The sequence below is a fragment of the Notolepis coatsorum genome, assembly GCF_963971535.1.
Source record: "Notolepis coatsorum genome assembly, chromosome: 8".
NCBI lineage: Eukaryota > Metazoa > Chordata > Actinopteri > Aulopiformes > Paralepididae > Notolepis > Notolepis coatsorum.
In genome coordinates, this window is record NC_140172.1 from 9,606,382 (window position 1) to 9,621,497 (window position 15,116).

The window sequence follows — 15,116 nt, forward strand, 5'->3', positions numbered from 1 at the left end:
TGCAGCAAAATCTGCAAGCACCTTTTAAGGCCATGCTCAAAACCCACCTTTTCGCCATAACAATCCATGAGCTAGTTTTGTATTGTAGTATGACTGGTGTATTATGTCGGTCCGTTCTCTATCGGCTTGGTTGGCCTGCATGTGTTTTCTGTCTTTTTTGTTTCTCTTTTTTTCCCGGGATGCGCCCCGGGCCGATGTAACTATTGGTTGAGTGGGCGCAATATAAATAAATGTATCATATCAGAAATTCTGTAGACTGCGAAATAAAACCCTTTCCCCCTCAATTTCTCCTCCACGCACTCATCCGCGACCCACTCAAAATGGCCACACGACCCATCAGTTGAGAATCACTGCTCTATAATGCCTCAGCATCGGTGAGGTGTTATTGTCGTATCCAAGTTCTTTTGAACACAACAGACGCATCACCTTTTAAAGTAACATAAATTAGATCAAGGGATACACTGTGTTGTCACTTTTATTAATATTACTATGTGAATACTTAGGAGAGAGATCAGCTCAGTTAGTTATTACTATGTGAATACTTAGGAGAGAGATCAGCTCAGTTAGTTATTACTATGTGCATACCTTATTATGAGAAATCGGATCAAAATGTTCTCCTCTAGCTGGTTCCATCACAAAAAAAGAAGCTGGAACAGATGGCAAACAAACACGCAATAAATGCCTAAGTCGACACAATGTGAGGTCATTGGAGACTATTGCGTTTCGTTGGCCCATTATCTCGAATCATGCGCCAAATGTCCTGAGTCACGTGGTACGACCGGCGCGTGAGGTTCAACATCACCACACGTCATCAACACAAGCCTCGATACACTCCACATAAATTCCTGGATTATCAGTTTTGCGACCAAAACTCAGTGCAGTGCAACTGGATGTTTTCCCTTGTCGCACTGGTGCTCCCAGCTCCCAGCAGGTCTGTCTGTCTGTGTGTATGTGTGTTTAGCGTATTTTCCCCTGTGGCCATGTGCGTTCAATTTTTTTTTAAATCTCTGCCTTTGATTGGCTATAACACGTGCATTATGCAAAGACCAGCCCAGATCTGCCTCTGATTGGCTCTGACCATCACCCTGCCATTATTATTCGCTGAATGACGGGATAAACAAAAAAGCCATGTGAGCATCAACTTTCCGAATTGAAACGATAAAAAAAAGCACAGCGTCTCATTTCATAATACGTTTCCGAATGGACGTTTGGATTAAACAAAGTGTATGCAGTGATGCTTTCCCAGCGGAACACAAGCTGCTTAATGTTACACAGGTATGTTATACACGTTAATTAAGGTATGTAACGTTAGAGTGTAGCCCTTTAGCTTTAGCTAACGTTAAGATAGCAGGAGCCATCGGCCAACAAAGCTGTTTCAACAAATGTATTCACAAAATGGATTATCATTCAAACGTTATTCAAGCCTCCTGTTACCAGTAAGTCTGTACGTCTACTACTCAACCGCAGCAATGTGCGTTATGTGCCTAAACTTTGCTAGTCAAGACTCGACAGTACGGAAGTGGCCATTTTTCAAAATAAAATACCCGAAAGACTATTAGTATAGGGAGGTGTAGTGGTTACATGATTGCTGTTTCCGGCCGGTCCATCATCTTGAAAACACAATGCATTTGCCCATTGCCCATTTCTAAATTGTCTCGTTTAAAGCAAATAAAGCATCAACATTTGCATGGTGTACCTTTCTGTGCGTATTCATCCACAATCTATAGCTCAACATGAAAATATTCGCAATTAATTGTAAAAAAAAAACGCTGAATTTTATTTCAACCAAAAATGCTTAACAAATAATGTTAGTGATAGAAGGGAACTCATTTTGTGCAAAAATGGAAAGCGTTCCAAATGTTCATGAGGTAGAATTGTTACAATAGCCGATAATCCATTTTCCCAAAGATAAATCCCTATATGGGTGGACCTCGCAGGTGGTCCAAAGTGACATCAGACTACACCTCCCTATTTAGGAGCAAATTGTTTGCATGATTAAAAACGATGGTTCGAACATCCGTTCGAAAAACCCTGGCGAATGTTTGAATCCAAAAAACAGGCTTGGGGATAGCTCTAACTGGAGCTGAGCTGAATGTGTTAAAATAGACATAAAAATGTGAAGGATTGGACTTTGCGAGCTAACTGTAATACAATGTTATTTTTTACAATAATTTACATAACATCTTACGAAATTACTAATGTGTATGGAAACTGACAAAAAAGGTAATGGTAAAGGTAATGCTTAAAATGTATCATTGCAGCGGCAAAAGGCGCAGTGGACATTTTTGGGTGCACCTAAATTATGAGCTGGTGCACCTAAATGAAAAAGTTAGGCGCACTGGTGCAACCAATGTAAAAAGTTAGTCTGGAGCCCTGATTATTCAACAAATGCTTTGTGTGTTTACAGTGTGAAGTCTCTGTGACGGAACTGTACTGGACCAAGGCTTTCTACTCAAAACATCTGGATCAAAACCTTCTTCTTGTGGAAACAGACAGCAGACTGGACACCACAACATCTGTAAGTACAATTATGTTTACTTTGTTTTCCTCTTATTGCTCCTCCTTGCAGCAGCGGCACTCGAAAGGAGCCTTGAAGTTGTACAATCCCACCTTAATTGTAAAAAATGCCAAATGTTTTACATTTATAGTACTTTACCATCTCCATGGTCAACTGCAGCGACGTAATTTTCTTCACAATAAAATATTACATTTCTCCAGATACATTTACATTTAGTCATTTAGCTGACGCTTTTATCCAAAGCGACTTACAAGTTCTGTACGACGAGTCATCAGGAAGGGCACAACTCTATCAGCTGAGTAACAATGTTCATCAAAGTGTTGCGTGTTACAGTGTAGGTTAGTTTATTAGTAAAAAAATATATATATTTAAATTGGTAAAAAAAATTATAAAAAAAATTAAGAACATAATTGCCATTGCTTTATTATTCTTTTATATAACTATATTAGATATTACTGCACATGGCTACTTTTTGATCAATTAATACAAGCAGTCAGATAAATTAACTATTTTGGGACTTTCTATTTTATTTAGAAAGTACTTGAATCAGAATGTCCCACCCAATACCCAGCTGTTAAAAACGGTTCAATACTCTATTTTATTAGTAGAGACTGTGACACTATTTCACCCTATCCTCTGTCATCCTTCCTCTAGCTGCTAGGGTGAAGGGACTTTGGGCTTGGCTGAGACCGGTGGTGGTAGAGGGAGGAGGGGTGGGCTGGGACATGGTGGCTGCAGCCTCAGCCTGACTATCTATAAAAAGTTGTCATCTTTCAAATATATTTGTAGCTAAACAATTAGCTAAGCAATTATATTTTATTTATTAGCCTATTCGCAATAATTCGTTATTAGCCTAGCTAACTCCATATCTTGGCTTACCTGCAGTGGACGTGGATGCAGATGGAACACTGCGAGCAAAGCAGTCAAAAACGGTGCATTTCTGCACACTAATATTATGTTTTGCCAACAGATGTTTTGATAAATTGCTCGTATTGCCACCCTTACTGGCAAATGTTTTGTTGCACTTGTGGCAACGTGCGTTGTCGGCATCTACTCTCGTAAAGTATACCCATTCTTTTGAGCGCTTTTCTCTCTCCGCCATGACGAGCGCATGCAGAGCTGTCTGTGTGCAGCGCGCTTCAGCAGCACGGAGCCACGGACAGGCACCTCCCTTAAGTACCCGTATGTGTGAGTGTGAGCGGCTCGCGAAGAGTGTGTGTAATAATGGCTCGCTGCGCCTCGCTTCTCGTGCAGAGACAGAGAGAGGAGAGATAGTTTGCAATGTTTAAATTCCTCGAAAAAAATATCGTAATAATAATAATTTCTAGAGTATCTATAGCAGTACCGATAACGTCGGAGCCTATCAATACCCTGTTTTTTTCTAATTTAGTACCGGTTCCCATTTAGAACCAGGGTCCGGGGGCGTGTACCGGTTCCGCAACAGTAAGTGACTTCCGGGTAGGCCTGATTGGCCCCGACAGGCATGTGACGCGGCAAACTCAGGACGCGCAACGAGGCTGCTGAGAGCTGTCGCGCGGAAATAGGCTGTCTATTGCCATTCTCTAACACAAACTCTAACCTTAACCAGCTCCTTAACAGCGCCTAAACTTAACCGTTCTAACCTTAACCAACTCCGAAACAATGCCTAACCTTAACCTTAACCTTAACCATGCCTAACCTTAACCGGCGAAAGAATACACGTTAAAAAAAAAATCACGTTAAAAAAAAAAGATTTGATGGGATTCGAACTCACCAACAACGGACCGCAGGATCGCAGGACCGCTGCTCTGCCAGGTGAGCTATAGCGCCGAATGAGAGTCATGACGTATTTGGACGGTTACGTAATTCCGTAAGGGCTCCGCGGAGCGTGCCGCGCGGCAGAGAAAGTTGCGCGTCACGTGCCTGTCGGGGCCAATCAGGCCTACCCCGGAAGTCACTTACTGTTGCGGAACAGCTACACGCGGTCCGGGGGGCGTGAATATTAAAGGCAACCAACTTGTGTTCAGCTTTTCGTTCAGCGTTTCTCTGATTGGCCACACGGCCAATCAATCAATCCACTAGCACACGCCCTCGCGCAAAGAGAGACGCGGCAAAAGCGCTGGTCGAACCAGCGGTGTTCTGTTGTGTGACTGTACTCTACAGCGGTGTTCTGTTGTGTGACTGTACTAAACACTTCCACCACATGACCGACATTTGACATACAGTACACCTCCTATCTATGTTGGGATTATGTTTGGTCATGACAAAACAATAAAAATCGCTACTGTTAGTAATGCTGCCACCACCCACTTCAATTACAGAGCTCTCATATTTGCGAATGCATAAACTATATCTTAAATTATGGCGATGTGTCTAATATGGCTGTCACGAAGTCATTGATAAGCGACAGCCATATTAGACACATAGCCATAATTAAAGATATAGTTTATGCATATGAGAGCGCGCCGCTGTCATTGAAGGGCTTCCTACAACAGAGCACCGCCGCTGCGCTGCTGCTGAAGCTGTATCAAGCCGGCGGCGGTGCACGGACGCCGGGGAAAAACCACCGCGTCGCCCCGCTGGCGCTTCAGGCTCAGCAGCCTCCACGGGCGAAATAACATATAACGTTACAGTTCCACACTGATGTACAGTGAGTGTCTAATATGGCTGTCGCGAAGTCATGCCTCTCCCTCTGACAATATCATAATGATGTGTTTTCTATATTATATCCACAATCATTCATCTAAAAAATTGTATGGGCTTTGATTAAACATGTAACCTACACCTACTGTAACTTACTGTACCTCTGCTTCCTACAGCACAGCAGGTAATGGCGTTAATCAATGGAACGCGAAACATAATAACGTTACGCTTTCTAGTTCAGCGCATTTCATAACTGTGTGGGCTTATATACACGAGTGAATCTGGTAGTCTATGATACACAGCGTGGATCGGCTTTCAGAGGGAGAGGCATGACTTCGCGACAGCCATATTAGACACTCACTGTACATCAGTGTGGAACTGTAACGTTATATGTTATTTCGCCCGTGGAAGCTGCTGAGCCTGAAGCGCCAGCGGGGCGACACGGTGGTTTTTCCCCGGCGTCCGTGCACCGCCGCCGGCTTGATACAGCTTCAGCAGCAGCGCAGCGGCGGTGCTCTGTTGTAGGAAGCCCTTCAATGACAGCGGCGCGCTCTCATATTTTGCGAATGCATAAACTATATCTTTAATTATGGCTATGTGTCTAATATGGCTGTCGCTTATCAATGACTTCGTGACAGCCATATTAGACACATCGCCATAATTTAAGATATAGTTTATGCATTCGCAAATATGAGAGCTCTGTCATTGAAGTGGGTGGTGGCAGCATTACTAACAGTAGCGATTTTTATTGTTTTGTCATGACCAAACATAATCCCAACATAGATAGGAGGTGTACTGTATGTCCACTGCTACCGCAGCTGAACACAAGTTAGTTGGACTTGGAACAGCAGCCCAACGCGTACACAAGTTGGTTGCCGCGCTGCCGCTCGCTTGCTCCTTGGATTTCATTTGGGACGTGCGCTTGCCTGCGCGTGGGGGCGGGGGGCGCGGCCAATCAGAGAAAAGCCGAACACAAGTTGGTTGCCTTTAATATTCACGCGTCCGGCGGGCATCCCTATTCAGTGGGTGACAATATTGTCACAAGGAAAGATGAAATTACCTACCTGGGTTCCATCCTAGAGGCAAATCTTTCCTGTGACAAAATGGCAACCAACGAACACGATTTTTGTACAGGATCTCCTCTCTGGTAAATAAGAATGCCTTGAAGACTAACAGGAGCACTCATTCAAGGTTTCTACGACTATGCTTGCACGTCCTCATGGTACCAAAGCACCTCAAAGGCCCTAAAAACAAGGCTCCAAACATCACAAAACAAACTGGTCAGGCTACTGCTTGGCCTTACTCCTAAAAACCCACCTTACCCCTGCCCATTTTGACAATCTAGGATGGCTTAGAGTAGACGACAGAGTACAGCAACTTGCAATTGGCCTGGTCTTCAAGATACACTACACCACAAAGATACCCATGTACATTTTTACATTTGGTCATTTAGCTGACGCTTTTATCCAAAGCGACTTACAAGTTTTGTACTACAAGACAGCAGGAAGGGTACAACTCTTATCAGCTGAGTAACAAGGTCAGTGAAGTTTATGACCACAACACCAGAGGGAGTTCCACAAATCACGTCCAACCCAGATTCGGCTCAAACAATGGACTAAACACATTTCGCAACTAGGCCACCACAATAATGTGGAACGCCCTACCTACAGCCGTAAAATAATGTGAATCCCTACCCTCCTTCAAAACCGCTCTCAAAGAGCACCTACGGGTGGCTGCAATTAGAAACGGGCCCTGGTAAATGCAAAAAAAAAAAAACTCCCCCACCCAACCAATGTTCCCTCTAAGGTGCGCCTGTGCGCGCACATGTCCAAATGCTCCCGCGCACATCTGAAATCTGTCGCGCACAGAAACGTTTGTGTAAAAAAATAAAAGACGTTTCTTAAAAAACAGCAGTCAGCTTGGATGCACGTACATCACGGTTTTCTCTCCTACAGCTTCTCTCCTTGTTGACAAACGCGCACACACGCTGCTGGGGCATTGCCCCCCTCCCCTCCCGGACGCCTGAATACTTTAGACAACAAATGTTTGTTTCCGCGTCTCTGATTGGCCAGGTCATTTCTGGTCATCATGTGACATGTACGCCCAATCGTGGGACCGCAAGTTTCTACACTGGTTAAGCTTAGGCGCTCTTTCGAAGTTGGTTAAGGTTAGAGTTTGTCTTAGAGCATGGCAATAGAACGCCAGGTAGTTTGCAGGCTGTTAGACCCGGAAATAGGCGCACATGTCCCACGATTGGCGCACATGTCACATGACCTGGCCAATCAGAGCGCAAAACTCGAATGCGGAAACAAACATTTGTTGTCGAAAGTATTCACGCCTCCCGGACCTGTCTTGTCAACACAAAATCCTCTCACTCGCTTCCCAAGTGCAGAGCCTCGAGAGCTCTCCTTTCAACATCACTGAATCATTACGGCCTAAAAAAAATTGTTTGTTTCCGGTTGCCGACCGACCCTGCCGATTTAGGTGCGACCCAATATATTTTATGAGTTAAAAAAAATTGTAATAATAAATTGTTTTATTTTTTTTTTTTTTTTTATATAATAAAGTTTCATAGAAATCTTAGTCAAACCTTTAGTATTATGGATATTACACATGCTGGCAGAGTACATGCATCCATGTTGTTGTGAACATTTTAATTAAATAAAGAAATTCCCTATCGCCATGGGAAAGAATAAAATAAAAAAATTTATAAAATAAATTCCCTACCTACCCATGGCCTTAACTGACAACCAACAGGAAACAAACAATATTTTTTGTTATGCCTAAACAAAAATGGCCCAGTAAACGATTGAATTTAGTCTAATACATGAGGCGTTGTCTTGTTATCTAGCTGGCTATCTACGGATTGGCTCATTATATCAACAGCTGATATGTTGCAGGCTTGCAGCTGTTGGCTAGCTAGCTATCGTTCTTAGTTGGCTAACGTTAGCTACCTAGCTACTAGCTAGCTAATACTGGCTCGCGCTACCTATTAATTCGCATGGAATGGCTAACTAACTGTACAAATCTATGTGATTAGGCTGAGATCGTATTTTGTACGGTTGGCTGGATTGGGGGTGGCCAGCTGGCTGGCAGTTCGTGGTGCAGTAGCTGGCTGGCTAATGTTGGCCAATATAGCTGTAACTGAACGCCAATGATTAGTGATGCCCTGATCGATCGGCCAGCGATCGGTATCGGCCGATATTCAGTATAAATATGAGATCGGTGAATTCCGATAATGCTTTATTTTCGCCGATCGTGAAAACCGATAGAAAAACATGATCCAATTCTTAGCGGAGTTCTCACTCGCTGACTTCTCTCTCAGGCACACAGAGCTGCAGCGCACGGCCCCTCCTCCTCCTCCTCCCCTGCCCCTCCCAGACCCGTGTCAACAGAGGCTCCTATTGCCTCCGGCAACAGTCTGCTCTAGTCTAGTGCATGGGACCTCTGTGAGCTAACGTTAGCTACCTAGCTAACGTTACTGTTTAAACAAAATGACCCAGTCAAGTATTCACTTTTAGTTTAATACATGAGGCATTGTCTAACAGTATCTAGCTAACGGTAAATGGCGTTTCATTCTTCATGGCTTCATGCTTTCATGTGCTAACACTTCACTGCACACAACATACTGAGGTTTTTGTCCCTCTCTTTTGTCCTCAATGTAAGAAAACCCATATTTATCGTATTTGCGTTTTGCCATGTTTACAAATGCTTGAATCAATTAGCGGTAACTGATGTGATGACATTAGTGTTACTGTCATGACAACGCTGGCAGCAAACTGCTACTGCACGCGCACTGCATCATGGGAAATGTGCTTCAAAATAAAAGTGCAGCGAAATCTGCAAGCACTCTACGGACCTTTTAAGGCCATGCTCAAAGCCCACCATTTCGCCATAAACAATCCATGAGCTATTTTTGTATTGTAGTATGACTGGTGTATTATGTCTGTCCGTTCTCTATCGGCTTGGTTGGCCTGCATGTATTTTTTCTGTCTTTTTAGTTTCTCTTTCTTTCCCGGGATGCGCCCCGGGCCGATGTAACTATTGGTTGAGGGGGCGTAATATAAATAAATGTATCATATCATAGGGCTGGGCGATATAACGATAACGATAAATATCGCGATATATTTTAATAATCGATATCGAATATCGAAATTAAAAAAAAATCGAAAAATCGTTTTTTTTTTTCTTTTTTTTTATATATATATATATATATATATATATATATATATTTTTTACCTGCAACAGGGCAGTTTTAAAACCAGAGACAGTGGACAGACTTGTCTTTCTTGCCTGCAACTTAAAGTAATGGCTTTGCTTGTCCAAATGACAATACTGACCAAATTCAGATTTCTTTTTCTCTTGTCCATTTATTTTGTTTGCTTTCTAATTTAAAATACATTTTGAAACCGTCTGTACACAGTAGGCTATGTGTGCTAGCAGAACTAGACTCCAGTTAGGGCTGGGCGATATGACGATATTATATAAATATCGGGTACAGTTCATTAACAATACACTTTTTCAACGTATCGTGGATATCGTGATGTTTTGCCCAATAGGATTGTGTCGCGTCAATCTGGTCCACACGTTACTCGTTCATATCTCAGCCTGTGTTGAGATATGCCCATTCCGCGGTCTGTTAATAAAGTTTTCAATCAGACAGATGTATGGAAAGGCTTTTATTATAACATTCGTTGAGGTAAAATCATTATGGCTCATTTAGTCATCCTGTGGTGCACTGGTCTCCTACTAGTCGGTTGCGGGGAGCTAATGTAAGTAGCTTTGTTGATGTCAGCACACCGGACATTCAGGAAGTCAAAAACTAATGGCGCTTGCCGATTGGTGCTAAGAACAGCAGGGCGGGTGCAAGCGGTGTGACGTAATTGGCAGACTCGACTGTCAATCAAAATTATTCTGTTGTCCGTCAGAATGAATGAATGAAAACTTTATTAACATATTGCAGAATGGGTACAATACAGTACAGGAGGATGAAGACCAGAAAAAGACTTTCGGCTTTTTTACATAAGGGTCCTCCATTTTCAATTCATCAAAACATTTAGAGACATACAAATATACAGTAGTTTCATAAAAATGCTAAAATGCTATTGATTGATTGATTGATTTAAAACTTTATTAACATATTGCAGAATGGGTACAGTACAGCTCAATACATACAATTGTTAAGGGGATGCAGATCAGAGAAAGACTTTTGTCTTGTTTACATCAGGGTCCCCCATTTTCAATTCATCATATTTCATATCTAAATCATATAATATCTCATTGCTAAATATATGCAATATATTATAATCTAATAATCCAATAATCTAAATCTAATATATAATATAAAAATGCTAAATGCATGGGTATTTTATTTTGTCTTTAATGTTAGCTTGCAAACTCAAATACTGTCTTGGTAAGCCTCATAATGAATCGTTTGGGGTAAAAAAGAAAAACATTGTGATGTGTATCGTGTATCGCCGAAAGGTCAGAAAATATCGTGATATCATATTTAGGCCATATCGCCCAGCCCTAACTCCAGTCACGAGTCACAGTGCACATGTGCGGTGGTTTGTCCACCAAAAAAGCGCCAAAAGATCGAAAATAAACTAGCAGAGCCAGAACTGTTCAACTCCTCTGGAGCCACAGCCAGCAGAGAAGCCGGTTTACTTTAGCTTTTAAACCAGCTGCAGCCTGAGAACTGGAGTGTGAGGGGATGTAACACTAAAGATGGCGGCAATGACAAAGAATTGCTGCAAAATAAACATACATCTGTTGTTAAAAAAAAAAAAAAAAAAAAAAAAAAAAAAAATTATACTTATAACAATTCGATAATTATCGATATCGAGAAATAAAATAAAATTATCATATCGTTATCGCGATATGATTTTTTTCCATATCGCCCAGCCCTATCATATCATATCAGAAATTCTGTAGACTGCGAAATAAAACACTTTCCCCCTCAATTTCTTCTCCACGCACACATCCGCTCAAAATGGCCACGCGACCCATCAGTTGAGAACCACTGCTCTATAATGCCTCACTATCGGTGAGGTGTTATTGTCGTATCCAAGTTCTTTTGAACACAACAGACGCATCACCTTTTAAAGTAACATAAATTAGAACAAGGGATACGCTGTGTTGTCACTTTTATTAATATAATAATAATAATAATGGCTTGGATTTATATAGCGCTCTTCATGACACCCAGAGCGCTTCACAGAGTCCATTATTAGTTCATACCGGTGGTGGCAAGCTAAAATTGCAGCCAGAGCTGCCCTGAGGCAGACTCACGGAAGCGTGGCGAATAATCATCGCCTACGGCCCCTCCGACCACCACCAACATTCATTCACATGCATACACATTCATACGAGGCAAGTAGGTTAAGTGTCTTGCCCAAGGACACAACGGCGATGGGATGGACATGGGCTTGAGCGGGATTCGAACCACCAACCCTTCGATCATTGGACGACCCGCTCTACCCCTGAGCCAAAGCCGCCCCACAATTTTACTATGTGAATACTTAGGAGACAGATCAGCTCAGTTAGTTATTATATATTATATATTAAATTAGCCATTGTTTTTGGTTCTGGCCCGCCATTCAATGGCTTGGGGAAAAATTGGCCCGCCGCCAAACCTAATTGCCCACCCCTGCGCTAGACCCACCCAAGGATACTTCCTTTGAGATGGAGGAGCCCACAGACCACCAGGATATCAGCAGGTTACCTTTCTTTCTCTTATCTTGATTCTGTCTTCTCCTTCCTCTGCTCTATCATATTTGTATAGCTTTGTCTCCATAGCTTTGTCTCTCATTCTTTCATTTCATCAAACTCTGTTCACATGTAGCCTAACTATTTGGTGCACTTTATTTTGCGGTCTCCCTCTGCCCCAGATCTACCCTCTCAAATTCCTATCTGCTACCAAGAAACATGCGTACCAGAAATCAAAGCAAAGTGACTTGATTGGCTGCATTTCTCACACGTTAAAATTGATTATATTGCTAATCTTTTTGTCTAATGACTCCAAAAGGATGGCCCCTGTCTATACTGTGGAGACAGAAATAGAATCGAACCAGGAACCTTCTGATTACCAGACAACCGTTCTACCTCCCGAGCCCTTGAGCGCTTGCTGTTTCCCTTCGTGTTGTGTATGCGCCGCCATCTTGGGTCAATAGGAAGGAGGATGTAATTACAGAGGAAATCAGAAAGTGGCCAAATACTTTTCCATGCTACTGTAAGTTCTTAGTTGCTGTCTCCCTCTGCTCCAAATCCACCCAGCGACCAACTGATGATTAAGAAGGAAGAGGCTCAGGACACACTAGACCCAACCATGGATATTTCCACTGGGCTGAAGGAGGAGCCCACAGACCATCAGGATATCAGTATGTTACTTTTCTTTTTATTGTCTTTATTTTCTCTAGTTGTCTTTCTTCTGTTGCAGCACAGTTGTCTCTTTGTCTGTGTGTCCATAGCTTTCCCTCCTCTCATTCTTTCCATTAAGCCCCAATCTGTGATTTTCATTTCAGTGTTTCCCCTAGGATTTTTTTCAGGGCGGGTGGTAGGCCCCCAAAATGACTAGTGTTTTCGCGGGGCGCGCGTGTCACGGATACGTGGTGTCAACAGTGTCGTCATAGACGCGCGCAGTAAGGCGGTTGTTAGTATTGGTGCATTTCTCTACACTGAGCTGAAATGAAACGATTGCACATAAATTAGGTAAATAATATTAACAATATTTATTTACAACACATAAATTAACTTATTTACAATTATACATACAGTAGTGACAACACACATGAACTATTTACAATACAGGGAGGCACATACAACACTCATAACTAATTACAACCAGTGTCAGAGCGAGCAAACTCAAGTTCGGAAATTCTGAGGGCTCAGAGTGCACACTGGACGCTCTGACCAAGAGTTAGTTTATCAGAGCGGAGCAGATTTTCAGAGTGAATTTATTAACTCACCTTAAAGGAAAACTCCAACATTTTGGGAAATTAGCTTATTTGCCATCTACCCTGGAGTTAGACACTGTTTTCTGATTTTATATTTTTTTCCTTTGGATTTAACCAAAGAAAACGATACAAAATTATGTTTTTAACTAACTTTAATAACAGTACATCTGCAAACAGTGCCAGTGTAGTTCAATGTTCAGTGCCAGTTAGGTTATGAGGTTTCTTTTTTCCAATTCAGTTCAATGCAGTTCTGCCAGTGCAGTGCAATAACTAAATAATAATTAAATAGTTAAATAATACAAAATAATAATTTGTTTAAAAGAAATCAGAAAAAACTGTAAAATGTAATTTATTTCAAAGAGATGTCCTTTAACACTTTGACTGCCGGGAGCCGTCTTTAGACGTCTTTGCTGGCCATGCTAAAGTTGCCGGGGGACGCTGTACGTCGTCTTTATATCAATATTTCAAAAATCTGCGATCGGATTCATAATGTCCCTCCGCTGGCCTGAGATACACCAGCAGGACCCACTGAGCTCTCTGGCGGTTCAGGAGCGCCATCTGGTGGCCGATCGCGCAACCGCTTAACAGGAAGCGCAGTAGAGGTTGTGCTAGATGTCCGTATTGCTTCCGGCCACTCGGGATAGGTTCCGGCACTCTAGCTCGTCACACTACATAGCGATCGATTGCCAATAACTCGATAAACAACATGATTTGGACGTATATACCATTATACAAGCTGGAGATGGACCGGGTAATAATATATCCCATAATGATAAAATTTCTACTCGACGATGATCGCCCAACGGCGCGCGGAGACTGGGGTGAGTTTCAGCGTGTAACGTTACCGTCTTCGATAATAACTGATATTATCAACATTTGACCCACATTAGATGATTGGTATAACGCTGCCCACGGAATTATAAACGCCCCCTCGCCCATCCGGTCAACATCAGATGACGTGTAGTAACTTCTAGAAGTACGTCTAGTTGGAATTTTTTATATCGCGCTGATTGCCATCAAACTGTATTTCATCATCAATATAATGCATTTGGGGCTATATATCACGTTCTGGAGAAAGCTGCAGAAAGAGATGAAAACATACTTATACATTAGACCATACTTTACTATGAATATGTGAATGAAAAAGTTTAACGTTGCTACACAATGAACAATACATATAGGACTTTGAATGGGCCCTAATAATGGCAATGTAGCAATAGAATTTAAAAAGTTATAGCCCTGCAAAGAAGGGGACTTTCTCCATAGACAAATAGCGCTGGCAATCTATGGTATATCATTAATTTAACCTTAGGCAACCAAAGTGTTAAAGGTTCATGCTTCTCCCCATCTCTGGCTCACCATTGTGATACATGATGGTTAGGCCTTTGTGTTTTCCTCAGTGAGGGATTGTCTTTTGTCGGTCAGCAGCGTTTTGTACTTGCTGAAGCTTCTCTCTGTATAATAATTTTTTAAGTTTAAATATCAACATTATCTGGCCATCCTCAGTAAATAGTAAATACTATCAAACTTGCCAAAGACCAGAGTTGGGATGGGCACACACACACGCACACACACACACACACACACACGCACACGCGCACACACACACAGAAAGGGAGAATGGCTTATATGAACTATCCAGTTAATAAAAAAAAAAGTTAAAAAGAAAATATGTATATATTTTTTTTAATACATTTTCTTTTTTTAAATAATTCTTTCTGGAGGGGCGGGGCGTCCCTGGTCAAAGTTGGGAATAAATCCATAAGGAAATCTTTTGGTCCAGAGATTGAAGACTCTGCAACATAGATACAATATTCTTAGGTTTCTAGATGTGTGAGGTTATGAATTTACCCTCGTGGATGGTGTGGATTCAGTGTTCCCCCTTGAAAAAAATTCAACAGCCGTGCTGTGCTGCGTGCACGCTGCCGGAATCCATATTAGCGCATGCTGCCAGAGAAATAACTTAAAACTACCTTAGAATTGTTCAAGATAGGTTATTCATAGGGGTGGAACGGTTCACA

General features: G+C 42.0%; 2 protein-coding genes across 2 annotated transcripts in view; both read left to right on the forward strand.

Moving 5' to 3' along the window:
• Positions 1 to 2,469: 2,469 nt before the first annotated feature.
• LOC311233289 (uncharacterized protein) overlaps positions 2,470 to 15,116 on the forward strand; it is a 447,587-nt gene continuing 434,940 nt past the window's right edge. The window contains exon 1 of the mRNA XM_084320232.1: positions 2,470 to 2,518. The gene's annotated coding sequence lies outside the window, so the exon portion shown is untranslated. The remainder of the gene's footprint in view (positions 2,519 to 15,116) is intronic.
• LOC311232913 (uncharacterized protein) overlaps positions 12,431 to 15,116 on the forward strand; it is a gene marked incomplete at its 3' end in the record, with an annotated part of 41,748 nt that continues 39,062 nt past the window's right edge. Inside the window, exon 1 of the mRNA XM_084319746.1 lies at positions 12,431 to 12,519. Within this exon, the coding sequence (XP_084175872.1) occupies positions 12,468 to 12,519 (52 nt within the window). The 5' untranslated portion in view covers positions 12,431 to 12,467. The remainder of the gene's footprint in view (positions 12,520 to 15,116) is intronic.